Source organism: Mustela erminea, chromosome 10, assembly GCF_009829155.1.
Source record: "Mustela erminea isolate mMusErm1 chromosome 10, mMusErm1.Pri, whole genome shotgun sequence".
NCBI classification, from domain to species: Eukaryota; Metazoa; Chordata; class Mammalia; order Carnivora; family Mustelidae; genus Mustela; species Mustela erminea.
The window spans coordinates 26668084-26684501 of record NC_045623.1 but is presented as its reverse complement, the minus strand read 5'-3'; the positions used below and the strand labels follow the sequence as shown (position 1 = coordinate 26684501).

Below are 16418 nucleotides of genomic sequence, written 5' to 3'. Positions count from 1 at the left end.
ATCAATATTTCATATTTTAACTACTGATTCAGGGTATACTTCATATTCTTAAAGAAATGGAAATGGCTCAAAATTCTACTTTTGAATTCATAACTAGACTTTAAGACTTCCCATGAGTAATATAAGTTATTATTTTAAAATAAATACTGGTTATGTGTCAAAAGATCCCACCCTAATTCCAAAATTACAAAGTCTACATATGTCTAAATGACCACCAGCCAAGATTTTAGGCTCGGAATTCCTCTTCTACTTAAATGTTTATACTCTTTGACAGAGGATTTTTAGTTAATCACATGTCACTGTATATTTTTCCCTCTGCTAAACTTTAAATTTGTATTTTCTTTAAAGAATCAAATAGTTTTCTTCAAATTAATGTCTATTCTAACACACATAAAATTAATTACTAAATTTATATAATGATAACTTCTAACCTCTCTTAGAAGTATGGAAAAGATTGCCCAATAAAGATCACTTAAAATATACTTATCTAAAAATAAACTTCTATTTTTTTTCTAATTCATTACAATGTTCTCAATGCATGTAGCAGGATAACTGTTCTTATAAGTGGTAAACTGGTACCTATCAGATTAATGGTTCCACAAAATCCAGTAATACATAACGTGTGGTAGCTTTACTCTGAAGTTAAGGTAATGACCGGACAAGCCCACTCAGTTAGCCAGCCTGGAATTCTGGGGCTACCTGTGCCATCCAAAGCCATCTGAGTCTCTATTGCTGGTTGCCAGTTGCGACCCAAGTTTAAGCATTCATGGGAACATCCCTAAGTCCTGCTGGTACCTCCAGAGCAATACAAGTCCTTTGATTTGCAGCTGTTTTCTGGGTCAGTATTATAGTGAGGAAAGTGAGGCATCAATGGCACAAAATTTAAGGAGGTACTCACTTTCAGAGTCTTGCAAATACCATCTAAGTTTCCCAACATGGGATTTTAAATGGCCTTACCTGCCTTTTTTTTTTTTTTTTAATTTTAGAGAGAGCAAGCAGACTCCCCACTAAGCCTAACATGGGCTTGATTTTGAGACCATGAGATCATGACCTGAGCTGAAAACAAGAGTCCAATGCTCCAACAACCAAGCCACCCAAGTGCCCCATGTGCCTGTCTTAACCCTTCTTTCTTACTTTCTCTGACCCAAAATAGAAACTTACTCCACCCTCTCTCCCCACCCTCAACTGACCTCATTTGAGAACCTGCTGGATGGAGAATGGGAGATAATCATCAATTCTGTTAAATCCAAATTCAAAATCAGACTTCATAGGATAGGGAAGTTTTACCATAATTTCTCTTCCTCCTAAAATGTGCACATTAGGCAGTGAGGCCAACGGTTTTCATTTCTTGAAAAAAAAGATAAAACTACTGAAATCAATAGGATAAAGAGAGTTTTTCTGAGACTTAAGATGTTGGAAGTCAGCTTTTCAAGGACTCTGAAAGAATTTGAATGGTTGACAATGGATTTAGAAGGAAATGTGTGATGAGTTAAAAGTAAATTTTTATCTCCACTCTTACCTTTTCATATAAACTATATAAATATTTTAAGAATGGAAAGGCAAGATCGAAAAGGGGAGGGCCCAGAAATTTTGGTAGATCCCAGGAAAAAAAGGATCATGGCTTAGCAACTCAGGTTAGACATAGGGGGATGGTAAAGGTACTTGGAGATCATGAGCTAGAGAAGCTATGATGAAGCCCTGGGAGGAGGTGACTAGACTGTGAAGTTTCCTGAGCCCCAGTATTGAGTGGAATATTAGAAGTAACTGTCATGCATTCAAGAGTGACTTAAAAGTAGCACAGAAGTGGGGAACAGAAACGGATCTGGTGAAAGGGAATGAAGGATGACTCCACCTCCCCCATGACTGGCTATTAATCGAAATACATAATGAAGAATCAGCTGGGCTCACCTCATCTACCACACTTGTCACCAAATTCCATGGAAGTCAGATGTTAGCCCAGAGTACTAAGGAGGGGCAAGGAGACCAGTGGGGACAAAAATCCTGAAAGTGACAATGACTAAATTTCTACTCTGAAAAAGCTCAAAACAAAAACTCAGTTTGGTTACAGAAAAAGAAAGGAGGTTATATTTCCTATATGCCTGAGTTTCTAGTCTGATACTTGTATTCTCTATACAAACAATGCATTTTTTTACCTATTGAACAAGGCATCAAATGGCAAAGAAACTTGGTTTTGGTTATTTCATTTTATTTCAGAAACTCCTTCAGGCACTGGGTCTATTTTTGGAAGACTGCTATTGTCAGCAATCAGGAATGCAAGCTCAAGCTTAAGAAGTTCTTTCAAAATATGGTATAAGAAGAGGTGAGGGTAGAACAGGGACGGCTATCATACTGTGCATCTGGTCAAAAATTCGTTTAACTTTGGATTTTTAAAAAAAAATTCATATTGTGAATTTGCTATGTATCAACACTGGGACCTGCATTTTATGTCAAGTTTAACAGAGCCAGGTAGCTGGTTATCGAAGCAAGAATGATTCCACTTTTCTTTCTAAATGAGGTTAAGTGATGACTATATTAACTATGTGTGTTTTGTCCCTTAATAATCATGCAAGCTTGAGAAAAAAAAAAATGGACCCTGGCACACAAAGTAAACCATAAGAATAATTTCCAAAATATAAAAAACAACCACATCTGGAAATCACGTATTAGAGGGAAAACACATTGACCTGTCCTTCTTTGTAAGAACTCTCTCACGATTCTTTCATGGCTCTCGAATCTCATCCCACATGGTGCTAGTTAACTAAATTCTCATCTCCACTGCTCTTGTCATCATGTTTTTCAGCATCATGCTAAGTCACACCAGAGCCTGAGGCAAAAGGAAAGAGGTACGCTCCTATATACATATTTTATATGTTTTGGTGTTATCTGTCTTGCTTACAAAGTCTTTTGATGCCCCTTATATTTTGTACCTCAAGTCAGTGCCTCACTTGTTTCTCTCTAACCATACCCAAAGTCTCAAAGATCTAAGATTCAAACTCTTCCCACTCTCCACACTCTACCTGGATAACTCTATATGCAGGCCTTTATACCCATATATACTCTGATGACTGAAAATTCTCCATCTCCTTTCCTGAATCGTTTTACTGAGCTACCACAAGGGATATTACAAGAAACAAAAGATCACAAACTGAACTCGTGATTTCTGTCTCAAATTTATCTTATAAACAACTAAATGCACATATAAAGTAAACTCACAAGTCATATTTATTTTACTTCCTGTTATAAACTGAAGGTTTGTGTTCCCCCCACCCAGAATTCATATATTGAAATTCTAACCCCCCAGTGTGATGATATGAAGAAATGGGGCATATTAGAGGTGATTAGGTCATAAAGGTGAAGACCACGTGAATGGGATTAGTGCCCTTATAAAAGGGACCCCAAAAAGCTCTCTCATCCCATTTGCTATATGAGTCATCTATCAGCCTGGAAGCAGGCCCTCACCAGACACCAAATCTGCCAGTGCTCTGAGGTTAGACCTCCCAGCATACAGAAGTGTGGGAATTAAATGTCTGTTGTTTAAGCCACCAGTCTGATATTTTTGCTATTGTAGCCCAAGCAGACTGAGACACGTCCTAAATATATTCAAGTTTATCCACTCTCCTACTCACCCACTGCGCTGTCTTCTTTTGTCTACTAGCCTTCTACAATAATCTGAATCTTGCCTCCCATCTTCCTTGTTAAATCCATCTTCTATTATGAAAGTTAGACAAATTCAGCCAAAGGCAAATTTGACTGAATCACAGTGATAATTAAAACTCCTTCGTGGTTCTTCCTTTGAAAGAGTACTACTGTTATTTATTGACATTTCAAAAAGAATGTGAGAACTTCTTGGCAAGGTCTATGTCAAATCCATCTTCATTCCACTGTGAAAAGTGACACAATGGTGGCCCATTATCAAAAGGCAACATATACAAAACAAACAAAAGTAGTGACAAGATTGTGAACCTTGCACAGGAAAACAGTAACAATTTATGAAAACCTATATATTACTGTGGTCATTTCTTAGAATGAAAAAAAAAGTCAGTGATTAATTTTTACATAGTTTTACTTAAAAAGTTCTGGTGCCAGACTGCATGAGTGCAACCTCTGATTCTACCATTCAATAGCGGAATCCTGGATAGGATGTCTAATAATTGGCTGTCTTTAACTGCCTTCCCTTTTTATTCTCATCCAGTTTTCTGATTTGTAACATTTTCGGATCTTCAAAAATTGCTAATGGAAAATGAGTGCAAAATATTTATGCAATTAGGACAGTTCAACATTTTTTAAAATGGCAAAAATAAACAGCAGTTATAGAACACCTGCTTAAAAAATACTGGAAATAACTGCTTCGTGCTTCATTAACCAGTATAAACACATTTGCCAGTTTAAATCCCCTACTGAATTCAGAATTTCCAATTAGTACTAGAATGATATCAAACTGCCAAAGGAAGAAATTCCTGGGTTAAAAAAAAAAAAATTCAGAATTTCCATTCGCAGTGCTCTTTTACAGGTCAAACAGATGCCTGTCTTCTAAGAACCCTATAAATTTGTTTATTGGGGCACCTGGGTGGCTCAATGGGTTAAAGCCTCTCCCTTCAGCTCAGGTCATGATCCCAGGGTCCTGGAATCAAGCCCCGCGTCAGGCTCTCTGCTCAGCAGGGAGCCTGCTTCCTCCTCTCTCTCTCTCTGCCTGCCTCTCTGCCTACTTGTGATCTCTGTCAAATAAATAAGTAAAATCTTTAAAAAAAAAATAAAATAAAATATTTTTTAAACTATTTACCAAAACTAAACCTACATCTATTTTAATAGACAATTTTAGACTATAATTTGTAATTTATTCATCTCTAAGTGCCATTCAGTACAGGGCCTGAAATATGGTTGTTTTTAGGACCAAATGGACTTCTTTAAAAGAAAGGCGTATAGGGACAGAAAACTATGCAATCTCAAGAAAAACTTCTTCCTTGGGAATTCAAAGAAACACAACCCACAACCCTGATGCACATATGCAAAGAGTGATAAGTCAGTGATCATCTGAACTAAATCAAAACAAAATTGTAAAGCCAAAGCAAAATCGTTAGAAAATGAAACAAAATAAGCATAGATAAATAACACCTTTGTATTTGGTGGTCAGCAAGTTAGCTGAAAATGATCTCTTTGGCTATCTTCAGAAGTGATATAAGATTATTGGTTAAAAATAATTGGACAACCACTACAACCCATATTTTTCTTACTCTGATGATTCTATTTTCCAATATTCTTACTTGTCTTTCCTAAAGAAGCTAGGTGATATCCTGAAGAAGATGCATTAGATGCAGATGACCTGAATTCTAGATCTGGCTGCAACACTAAGTGATTTCAAAAAGCTTAAGTAAATCATTTAGCATTTTCAGCCTCATCCATAAAACAAGGAGACAAATCTGAGTTGTCCATTCACATCGTGGTAAAAACCAAATGTAATATGCAAAGGTACTCTGGGAACTGTACAGCACTATACAAGAAAAATGTAATTCTTATGTCTAATATATAAGGAATACATAAAAGAATGGTCATATTCATTCATGTATTCTTTCAACAGATATTTAGTGAGCACCAGCTGTTCTAGAAACTGGGAACACAGATTATGAAACAGAACACACGATGAACAAAACACAAAAATCACTGCCCTCTTGGACTTTACATTCCAGTGGAAAAAGACAAAAAATAAATTAGTGAGTGAAAAACAGAGTATATCAGTAATAAGCGCTAGAAGAAAAATTAGGCAGAGAAGTCTAAAGAGAGCTCAGAATGGGGCAGTCTTAGAGTTCTAAATAAAGTGGCTGGAGAAGGTCTTGCTGAGGTGACAACTGTACAAAGGAAATGGTGCAAACTCCATGTGAGCTGAAAAACCACTGAAAGATTCTGAGCACAGGAATTTTAAAAGGATTTCTCATGTGTATTAAGACAAGATTCTACCAGGAAAGGCGTAAGCACAGAAACTGTTTCAAGGCTATTGAAACAAACCAGATGAGAGATAATGGTACGGGCTTAGAAACGTTGGTAGTGGTGAAGGTGGTGAGAGGTGATAAGAGTCTGGATATAGACAGCATTTAAAGTGAAGAGAAAAAATGAGATCACCAACATAATGAGCCTCGGAAAGAGAGAGAATGATCTAAGCCTTGGGCACTCTAATATTCAGGGGTGAGAAGATGAACAAAGAAGCCAAGGAAATGCTTAATAAAGGAGTCTGATGTCCTGCAATCGAAGAGAAAGAAAATATTTTAGGAAGGAAAAGGAGACTTTTTGTATCAAGCGCTGCTCATTAATACCCCAAGATTTGACTGTTTGTCTAGCGATTTAAATTGATTTTCCCTAAACGCATAATTTGAGACAGGGATTTGCGTACAGGTGATTTACGGTAAGTCCTACTGAGGAAAAGTATAAGAGGGGTAAAGCAGGGTGGGAAGGAGGGAGACTTGCAGAGCAAGGATGCAGTCAGTGATACTGTCTAGTCATAGCCAGAGCAACTGGGCAAGGCTCAGGAACATAATAGCCCACAAGAGTTCTTGTCCCTGCCCTGAAGCGAGTAGGCTGACCTCCTTCAGGATATTGTCTTTGTCTTTAGTTTTCGGGAGCTGAATTATGACATATCCTGCTATAGATTTCTTTGGGTTTCACTTGGGTTTTTGAATCTATAGGTTTAAATTTCCTGCCAAATTTGCAAAGTTTTTACCCTTTATTTCCTTTCTAGCATTTTTGAGCCCTTCCCTCTTTCTTCTCTTCCTCTGGATAGGAGCAGAAGTCCAGTGGTCTCTCCACTGACATCACACAGGTGAGTGGAGATATGGACCCACTCGGTTACTAGCTAGCTAATGGGGATCAAAGTACTGGCTCCCTAATCTTTCCACCCAGGCCAGGTATTTGGTTCACAGTTTTTCTTGCTGTGTTTGGCTAGAGTAGAGAAATTACTATCTGAAGGTTTTTTGTCTTGCTAGACTGTTCCTTCCCTGTTATTTTAGTTAGAGAGAGCAGAGTTTTGTTCGGACTTGTGTGTGTGTGTTTGGGGGGCGTAGGGGTAGGTGGGTGGGTGTGTGCATACATGCACACACAGTTATCACTGCCGGTTCTCCAATTTCTTTAGCTCCAAGACTGGGATATTTTTTCATTTTATTTATCTATTTTACTATTTCCATTTTTTTCCCAAAACAATGTTTGGGAAACAGATGTTTGATTTATTTTTACTTTTAAATTTAATTAATTAATTAATTTAAGTAAGCTCTACACCCAATGTGGGGCTTCAATGAATGATCCCAAGATCAAGAGTCAGATGCTCTACTGACTGACCCAGCTGAGCACTCCTTACCAAGACTGGGATAAATGCAGAAAAAAGGAACCCAGGGAACTCACTACTATTTCATTCTTTAGGTTGCATTTCTCTAGGTAGGTAACCTTCTCTCTACCTTTCAAAATCTTATGTTTGCTTTATATACACATAAGGTTTTTTAATTTTGATGAGTGATTATAAAACACAAGTATAAAAATTTACATATTAAAATATAAATCATATCTTTTGGTTATACTTTTAATCAATTCTTCATGCAAACACAAAGAGCATACTAATGAAAAGGAAAGGAATTACATTCTTTAACTTCACTGAGGATAACTTTCAAACCTAGCTCTATCGTTCCACTTTGGGTATGAATTTCACTGCTCTTTTTTAATACAAGTGTGTCAAATAGAATTTTCAAAATGGTATAAACTCAGACCAATAAAACTGATCTTACAAATTGAGATGATTAGATGATTTTCCACTAATACTTGCTTATCATAGAATATTTGAAGCAAACAGAAGTACTAACAAAACAAAAGCTAATCACTATTAACATTCCATTATATTTTCTTTTTCTATGTGTCTTGGGGTGTGTGTGTGTGTGTGTGTGTGTGTGTGTGTGTAACTGCACACAACCATTCTTAAGTATAATGTTCATGCCTTTCATGTAATATAGATTGTATTTTTCCAGATTATTGTTTTAAAAAAATTTCCACAATTGCACAATTTTCCACTGAATGGATCTGCCCTAATTTATTTAACCACAACTCATTGGATGCAATTCAGTGGGTTTTCTCCCACAGTTTTCTCTACCAAATAAATAACATAGGGATAAGTTTCTTTCCACTTATTTCTTTACCTACATTCCTAGTTCTTTGTTTAGAATAGTTTACTAGAAGATGAATTATTGGATTGTAAGTGATAATTTAAAGATATTGTTATGGACGTAATTATGTCCCCCACAAATTCATATGTTGGAGTCCTAACCTCCAGTACCTCACAGTGTAAGTGTATTTGGAGATAGTCTTTTCAGAGGTAACTGAATAAAAACGAGGTCATTAGGCAGGACCCTAATCTAATATGATTAGTGTCATTATTAGAGAAAATTTGGACATTGGGACATACAGAGAAAAAGACCACATGAATACACAAGGAAAAAGCAGCAGAAAAGCCTCAGAAGAAAACAACCCTCTCAGATTTCTAGTCTCCAGAACATTGATAATTTCTTTAGGCCACCAATTAATGGTACTTTGTTATGGCAGCCCTAGCAAACTAAACATTAATGAATATTGTCAAAGATACTGTCAAACTGCTTTTCTCAGAATTTGTGCCAATATATACTGAATGGAGAAAACCCATCTCACTGCATCTTTGCCAATAATTTATATACATATATATAAAGTTTATATTTATATATTATATAAATAATAACATAAAATAAAATATAAATGAAATACTTTTCTATTTTTATATATTTTTGTTTTTTATATTTATATTTATATTTATAAAAATAACATATTTATATGTAATATTATATATTATTTGTATATACACACATATGGTAAAATGAAACAGCTTACAGCTTAATATTTTAGAACAAAATGCTAATTTTCATAAAAGTAATAAAAATGATAACAAAGAAAGCCTCTCTTTCTCAATAAAACCTTATTCTTTCTCAATAAAGGTTTCTCAATGCATACATACATGTATTGTATGTATGTATGTATACATGTATACATATGTATAAACATATATTTACCATACATAGCTTAATAATATATAAATGCAACCTTAGAAAAGAAGTCATATAATTTTTCTGGATCAGAGTTCTCATACCTTTAAAATGATTTAGACTTAATAATCTTTGAGGGTTTTCTAAATTTAAAATTTACATGACTTCTTTAGTCACATCATAATAAAAGATCATGCCTTAGAGGGGTGGTTCAGTGGGTTAAGCATCTGCCTTTGGCTCAGGTCATGATCCCAGAATCTTGGGATCAAGCCCCACATCGGGCTCTTTGCTCAGCAGGGAACTTGCTTCCCTTCCTTTCTCTCTGCCTATCTGCCTACTTGTGATCTCTGTCTGTCCTTACATATAAATAAATCTTATATTTATATAAGAATAAACCTTATATTTATATAAGAATAAAACCTTATAAACCTTACGAATAAATAAAATCTTAAAAAAAAAAAATGATCATGCCGTAGAGTCACTCTCTTACTTGATCTAATGATCTAATTTGGATCACACTAGTCTCCTTTCAGAGACCACATGGTGGAAAGCAAAACTCACCCAAATGGTACAAAAAAAAAGTGAACTCCAAATTCAGGTTTGCTACTAAGTGGCTGTGTTATCACCTCAAGTAACATTGTCTCTTTGTATTTCTATTTCCTTTTTTCATTTAAAAACCTTTGCTTAGTGCTCAGTGACAAAAAAAAATTTAAAAATCACATGAATACATACATACACATCTGTACACATAGTTCAATTTCCATCATCAAAGAGTTAATATGTAAGGAAGAAAGAAGTACATAAAAAATAAACTAGAATCATTACATTAGACAATATAAGCAAAGCACTAAAAAGGCCAATGCAAATAAACTTGTGCTATTGTTTCACTAACTGACCTGAGAAAATTAATTTTGGGGAAATTAATTTTGAGAAATTGGGTAAAAAGGAAATCGCTTTCCTAATTTACAAATGTATACCCCCTAAAATGGTATGTTAAACACTGCCTTCAAGGTTGTACTTAATCCCCATGTATGGCTTCCAAGTGCCAGACTAATGTAACCTCATAGGATCAGCTAAATAACATTTCAGCCACCAGTAATCTCAGACATTTTTGCTCCTGTACCTCACTTTGAAATATTCAATGTTCACAGTGTCCCCCAAATACTGTTCATATATTCCCCAAAGGCATTATCCTACAACAGTCTGTATATACCAATGTATTCTTCTTCAGTTGAACTATATCTGTAATATGGAAACTCTACCGTGTCCTTGTGTTATTATACAAAACAATTTTTAAAGGCTTTAATTAAGCCTTTTTCATTATGATAAATATACTCTTTAATCTGCATCACCTATTTTGACTCCTCCCCACCCATCAATCTCCCATCTGGGAACCATCAGTTTGTTTTCAAAAGTTAAGAGCCCGGTTTTTGGTTTGCCCTTTTTTCTTTTGCTTGTTTGTTTTGTTTCTTAAATTCCACATATGAGTGAGATCACATGGCATTTGTCTTTTTCCAACTGACTTATGTCGCTTAGCATTATACTCTCTAGCTCTCACCATGTCATTGCAAATGGCAAGATTTCATTCTTTTTTAGGGTTGAATAATAAATATTCCATTGTTTATTTACACCACATTCCCTTTATCCATTCATCTATCAACAGACACTTGGGCTTTCTCCATAGTTTGGCTATTGTAAATAATGTTTCAATAAACATAGGGGTGTATGTATCTTTTCAAATCAGTGTTTTCATATTCTTTGGGTAAATACACAGTAGTGGAGTTACTGGATCTATAATAATTCCATTATTCTTTGTTTCAGAAACCTCCATACTCTTCACAGTGCCTGTACTAGTCTGCACTTCTACCAACAGTGCAAGAGGGTTCCTTTTTCTCCACATTCTTGCCAACACATTGTTTCTTGTGTTTTTGATTTTACAAAACAATTTAAAAAGAAATCTTATAGAGTTTTGAGAAAATAAATTTTGGTACCACACTAAATCCATATAATTTTTTTAATGTTTCAATCGATTTTCAAGGAATAAAAGACATTTTTGAGATTTTTTAAATATAAAGTATTTAAAATATGAAAAAATTATAGCTGTACTTTACACATATTTAATTGTATTTCAAAGTATATGTAGAATCGTGTCCTATAATATATAAGATGAGATCTTTTTCAGTGTGAAATCATCTATCAGTTGTACTTACAGTGCAGTTTTTATCAGGATTTCTTTTCCAATGTTTCTTGTCTACTTTCTTGGCTGAAGTGGAACGCAGCGTTGCATGAGTTTGTGTTCGAGGATTTAAAGCCAGGATACTCTGAAGACAGCAAAAACAATGTATAATCATATATATTGGCAACATTTAAAAAAATGAAAATTTAAGGGGGCGCCTGGGTGGCTCAGTGGGTTAAAAAAAGCCTCTGCCTTCGGCTCAGGTCATGATCCCGGGATCCTGGGATCAAGCCCTGCATCAGGCTCTCTGCTCAGCGGGGAGCCTGCTTCCTCCTCTCTCTCTCTCTCTCTCTGCCTACCTGTGATCTCTGTTTGTCAGATAAATAAATAAAATCTTTAAAAAAAAAAAAAAATTTAAGGATTTCCCCACACACCCGAAAGACATACTAAAAATGTTTTCTCCTTCTGCTATTATAATTCCACAATAAGCTTATCTAAAGTAATCATTTACTAGGCAATATACTTGTTGATTTTATAAGAATATTGATCATAATATGAAAAATTTAAAAATCACACAAACTATACTAAAGACTTCTTAAGATAAATTTTATTCATAGAATTTACATGAGAATGAGATCAGAAAAGATGGAGATTTCATTTAAACTTGTAATAACAGTACTCTCCATTTTAAGTTTTTAGAATTTACAAACTGCTTTCACATGCAGTACCCAATTTAACTTAATAATAGCTACTATCTCAAAATTTTGGATGAGCAAATAAATTCATGGTGTTTAGGTTACCCACTTGAGATCTCATAATTAATATGCAGAAGGGACTGACTTAGAACATAAGTTCTTCTCATTATTAAGCTTATATTCAAATTCATCCAAAAATAAAGTCTATATTTTACTGTGACTTTGTGAAGCATAAAAGTAGAAGACAAAACCTTTTTAACCACATGTGCAAATACATTAAATGGCACCTGAATAACTCAATAAAGAATGAATTTCAAAGTCCTTTCTTTTTTTTTTTTTTAAGATTTTATTTATTTATTTGACAGACAGAGATCACAAGTAGTCAGAGAGGCAGGCAGAAGAGAGGGGGGAAGCAGGCTCCCTTCTGAGCAGGGAGCACAATGTGGGGCTCGATCCCAGGACCCTGGGATCATACCTGAGCTGAAGGCAGAGGCTTTAATCCACTGAGCCACCCAGGTGCCCCTCAAAGTCCTGTCTTAAGCAAGCATTTAAAAGAAAACCACTAGAGATCTTCTAGAATGGGGTGGTATAAAGACCTCTGCAGATCAATTCCCCAACAAAACAAACATACTGATAAAAATTAGCAAAAATAAGAGCCCTTTAAGATCTCCAGAAGTTGTGCTAAAGTCAAATAGCAATTGAAGAAACAGTTATTTCAAGAAAAACGTACTAAAACTTGGTAATAGTGAAGGTATATTGCATCTGAGGGAGGACCTGTCCACCCCACCCCTCATGCTCCCCTCTCAGCATGACAGAAATTCCACCTCAAGAGAGTGCAGCCAAGAACACAAGGGTCCATCTGCCCCAGCTTCCAACTGTGGTATGTCTCAGAGAAGGGCAGACTATTAGTATTTCTCACCCCCAACTCCTCCTACTCACACCCTTCTCCCCATCCATTATACAGCTACTAAACTCTACAAAGTGCAGCTGAGATGTCAGGAGCTACCTTGCTTCACCCTGCTCCCATTCATAGAACAGAGGCTCTCCCTGAGGTACAGCATACCAATAACGCAGGGGTCCTGATCACCCTCATCTCAACTTGCTCACTATTTGGAATTAATATACCAGGAGAAGCAAACTGAGAGCAGAAGCTACTGCCCATACTCATACTTTACACATACAGCAAGAGTGTCAATCTGAAAGAAACAGGCCACTAAAACCACCCCTAGCTCTGTAGCTGTGGCTTAGAGACTTTTCACAGCACAAGAAGCATGCCATAAGGAACTGACTTTATTAGAATCAGTATGTAGGAAAGTTCAAGCCTATGGTTACTCCCAAAACAATAAATAGTTTCATGGCAAACAAGAGGAGGGTGATAGCTTCATGAGAGCAATCAACTAAATCATAAAGCAGATAGTTTACCACAGAGAACCACAAAAAGAAATGGTTAAGAACAGCTCCCCTAAGGTCACAGGAAACCTCAAAGACTCACTTCAAAAACTATCCCTGTAAGGGGCCCAAATTTAATTGACTTACACTGTGGAACAATCTATATCCCAGAGCACTGTCAAAAATAATAGAACAATCAGCCAACAATCAATGAAAACCAAGAGCTGGGTGTAATACCAATAGAGGTGAGCAGTTGAACAGCAAAAACAAAACAACAACAAAAGGAGAAAAGGCATATAGAGCCCTGATAAAACCACTAGTATCCCAGAGTAATTGTACACAAGCTCAAGACTTCATCCTATGCAAGTACAATCAGAAGTTCACACCTCAGGGGAAAGAGACTTCCCAAAAATAGTCCAGCAAGTGACTAAACAAATAGGCAAACACCAATAAGGCCCATCTTTGAGAGGAGGTGGTTAATATCCAGAATATAGTGTTTTATCTAAAATGTTTACTTTTTTTTCGATTAAAAAAAAATTATAAGACATTCAAAGAAACAGGATTATGTGATCTACACAAGAAAAAAAGCAGACAACAGAAACCCCCTCCAGAGGGAACAGGTGTCAAATTCAACACACACACAAAAAACTTTATCTATATAGTACACTCTACCCAACAACAGCAGAATGCACATTTTTCTCAGGTATACACAAAACATTCTCTAGGATGGACCATAACCTAAGCCATAAAACAAGCCTCAATAAATTTTTAAAACCATACAAAGTAGTTCTCCAACCATAATAGAATGGAATCAAATATCAATAATGAAAGAAATTTGGGAAATTCACAAACAACATAGATGAACATAGTTAACATTAAGCTGAGAGAGCCCAGTTATAAAATAGCACATATTGTATGATTTCATTTATATAAAATGTCCAGAGTAGGTAAATATACAGAAACAGAAAACAGACTGTGCTTGCCAGGGAAGGGAGAACTAGGGGGAAATGGAGAAACTGACAAAGGGTACTTGGTTTCCTTTTGGGGTGATGAAACTGAGGGTGGGGATGGCAACACAACTCTATGAATAGACGAATAGCTTTTGAATTCTATACTTTGTGTGAGTGAATTGTACAGTATGTGAATTATACCTCAATAAAGCTGTTATCAAATAAATAGTCACTAAATTCTACGTTCAGCAGATTTCACTGTGTACTATATTCACTCTAATAAACATCACTGGGACTTAATTTATTAGCCCAATATAAATGATGATTATTTTTAGCAATTCCTATATATGACAGACATGAAATTTCTTCAAAATCTACCAATTTAGATGTCTAGGTTTTCTGGACAACAAACATCAAGTAGAGCTATTAGTTTTATGGTTTTAAATAACTCTTTCCTTATGATGAAATAATGATAAAACAACATATTAGTAAGAGCCAATACTAGAAAATATAACATCATTTTTATACAAAAAAGTTAAAAATACTTTCTTAATATAAAATAAATGTTTTTTTGTCATTATTTAACCTTGAGCCATTACTAATCTCATTAATTCAAGCTGATGAATACAAAGATGCATTTTTTACAGGTAGATATTGTGACAAACATTTAAAGGAAAAAAAAATCCTGGGTAACAGGCAAGATGGTTCCATTTATTTTAGCTTTTACTTCACAATCCATATTGTGATAAATGATTATGTTTATCTATGTCAGCATAGTAATGTAATTTTTGAGAATAAACATTCTGAATGCAATTTATTGGCTGCTTATCACAGTAACTTTTCTTTTACATAGCATAAGTAGAAAGTATAACATAACATGAAATATTGGGTTAACCTTTTACGAAAAGGCAGTGAGTTGAATTCAATGGATCTTGGGTAAAAATAAATTGGATTGTGGAGAATAGTTACCAAGAATTTGACTTAATATCCCAAATGAAAAGTGATATAACATAAAAATTCAAGATATAAGTGGATGAGGGCTGTTAAAAACAATTTCCAAAGCAAGACATTTTAAAATTAAAAGTCAATATCATCAATAACTAAATAGCTGGCAGAATAATATAGGAGAGTTCTGAATTGCATTCTTCCTAAGAAATGACCAAAGCCAGATCCTACCAGGGTTGCAGAGTCCACTCTCCCAATAAATTCAGCACTTTGAAAGGCCTGTTAACCCTTTCAGATATAAGGCTTATTACTGATAGAGGGGATTTTCTCCCCTACAAAGAATTTGGCCTTTGGCTTTCCCAATCATCTTCAGTAAAACAATAAAAATGTACTGGTGATTCTAGAAGCAAAACAAACAAACAGAAAACAAAAACCAGAATCTGAGAAATTTTCCCTATGCCATTTAGTTTAAGAAATGATAGAATATGATCCAGACACAGATTTATATGTGAGAGCAAATCAGGTTTATGTGTTGTCACTGTGTTGTCTATCAACACTATTCTGGGAAGTGCTGTGAAGAATGCCACAACATACAAGCTAAAATTCCGCATTTGAGGAGACTCTTTCTTTACTCGCATAAAGGGCACAAAGAGGAGGCCTCACTTCACAAATAAAAGCATTAAGAATTAGAATAAAAATACTGGAACTGCAGTATTATTTGAGAGCTTGAATTCCAATCACAGGAAGCCAGTTGGCCAAAATGTCCTCTTTCTAAAAATATGGCTTTGTTTTATATCACAATATCAGTTATCTAAACATAATGCATCATTAAGCTTTCCTCATCCTCTGCATTTTAAATTATAAACAAATGTTTCCTCTTCATTTCTGGCCACCACTGTAATCCTGAGCCATTAACATGTTACACACATACTGACATTTTAGATTTAGAGGCTGAACTTGGTAAATTAGATTTTAGCTTATTTAGATTATGCTTAAATTTTGTCTTTTATGGCTTCTTCTGGGTCTTCCATAAGTTGTCTCCTACTTCCCATTCCATCAGATAAAAATTTTTTTTAAAAAAGAATAAAAACCATGTTTTTCTCATTTTTTTCATAACTGGACATAAGTATCTTCATTTCAATAAAACATTTTATTGTGCTATCATTTTTTTCTCAATAAATATTCTTAACTAAAAGGAAAATGGAATTATCTATTGACTGATACT

General features: G+C 35.2%; 1 protein-coding gene across 2 annotated transcripts in view; it reads right to left on the bottom strand.

Moving 5' to 3' along the window:
• Window positions 1-16418, bottom strand: part of DPYD (dihydropyrimidine dehydrogenase) — an 831093-nt gene that overhangs the window by 778474 nt on the left and 36201 nt on the right. For both annotated transcript variants that reach the window (XM_032302714.1, XM_032302713.1), the window contains exon 2: window positions 11249-11359. In XM_032302714.1, the coding sequence (XP_032158605.1) occupies window positions 11249-11359 (111 nt within the window). The remainder of the gene's footprint in view (window positions 1-11248; window positions 11360-16418) is intronic.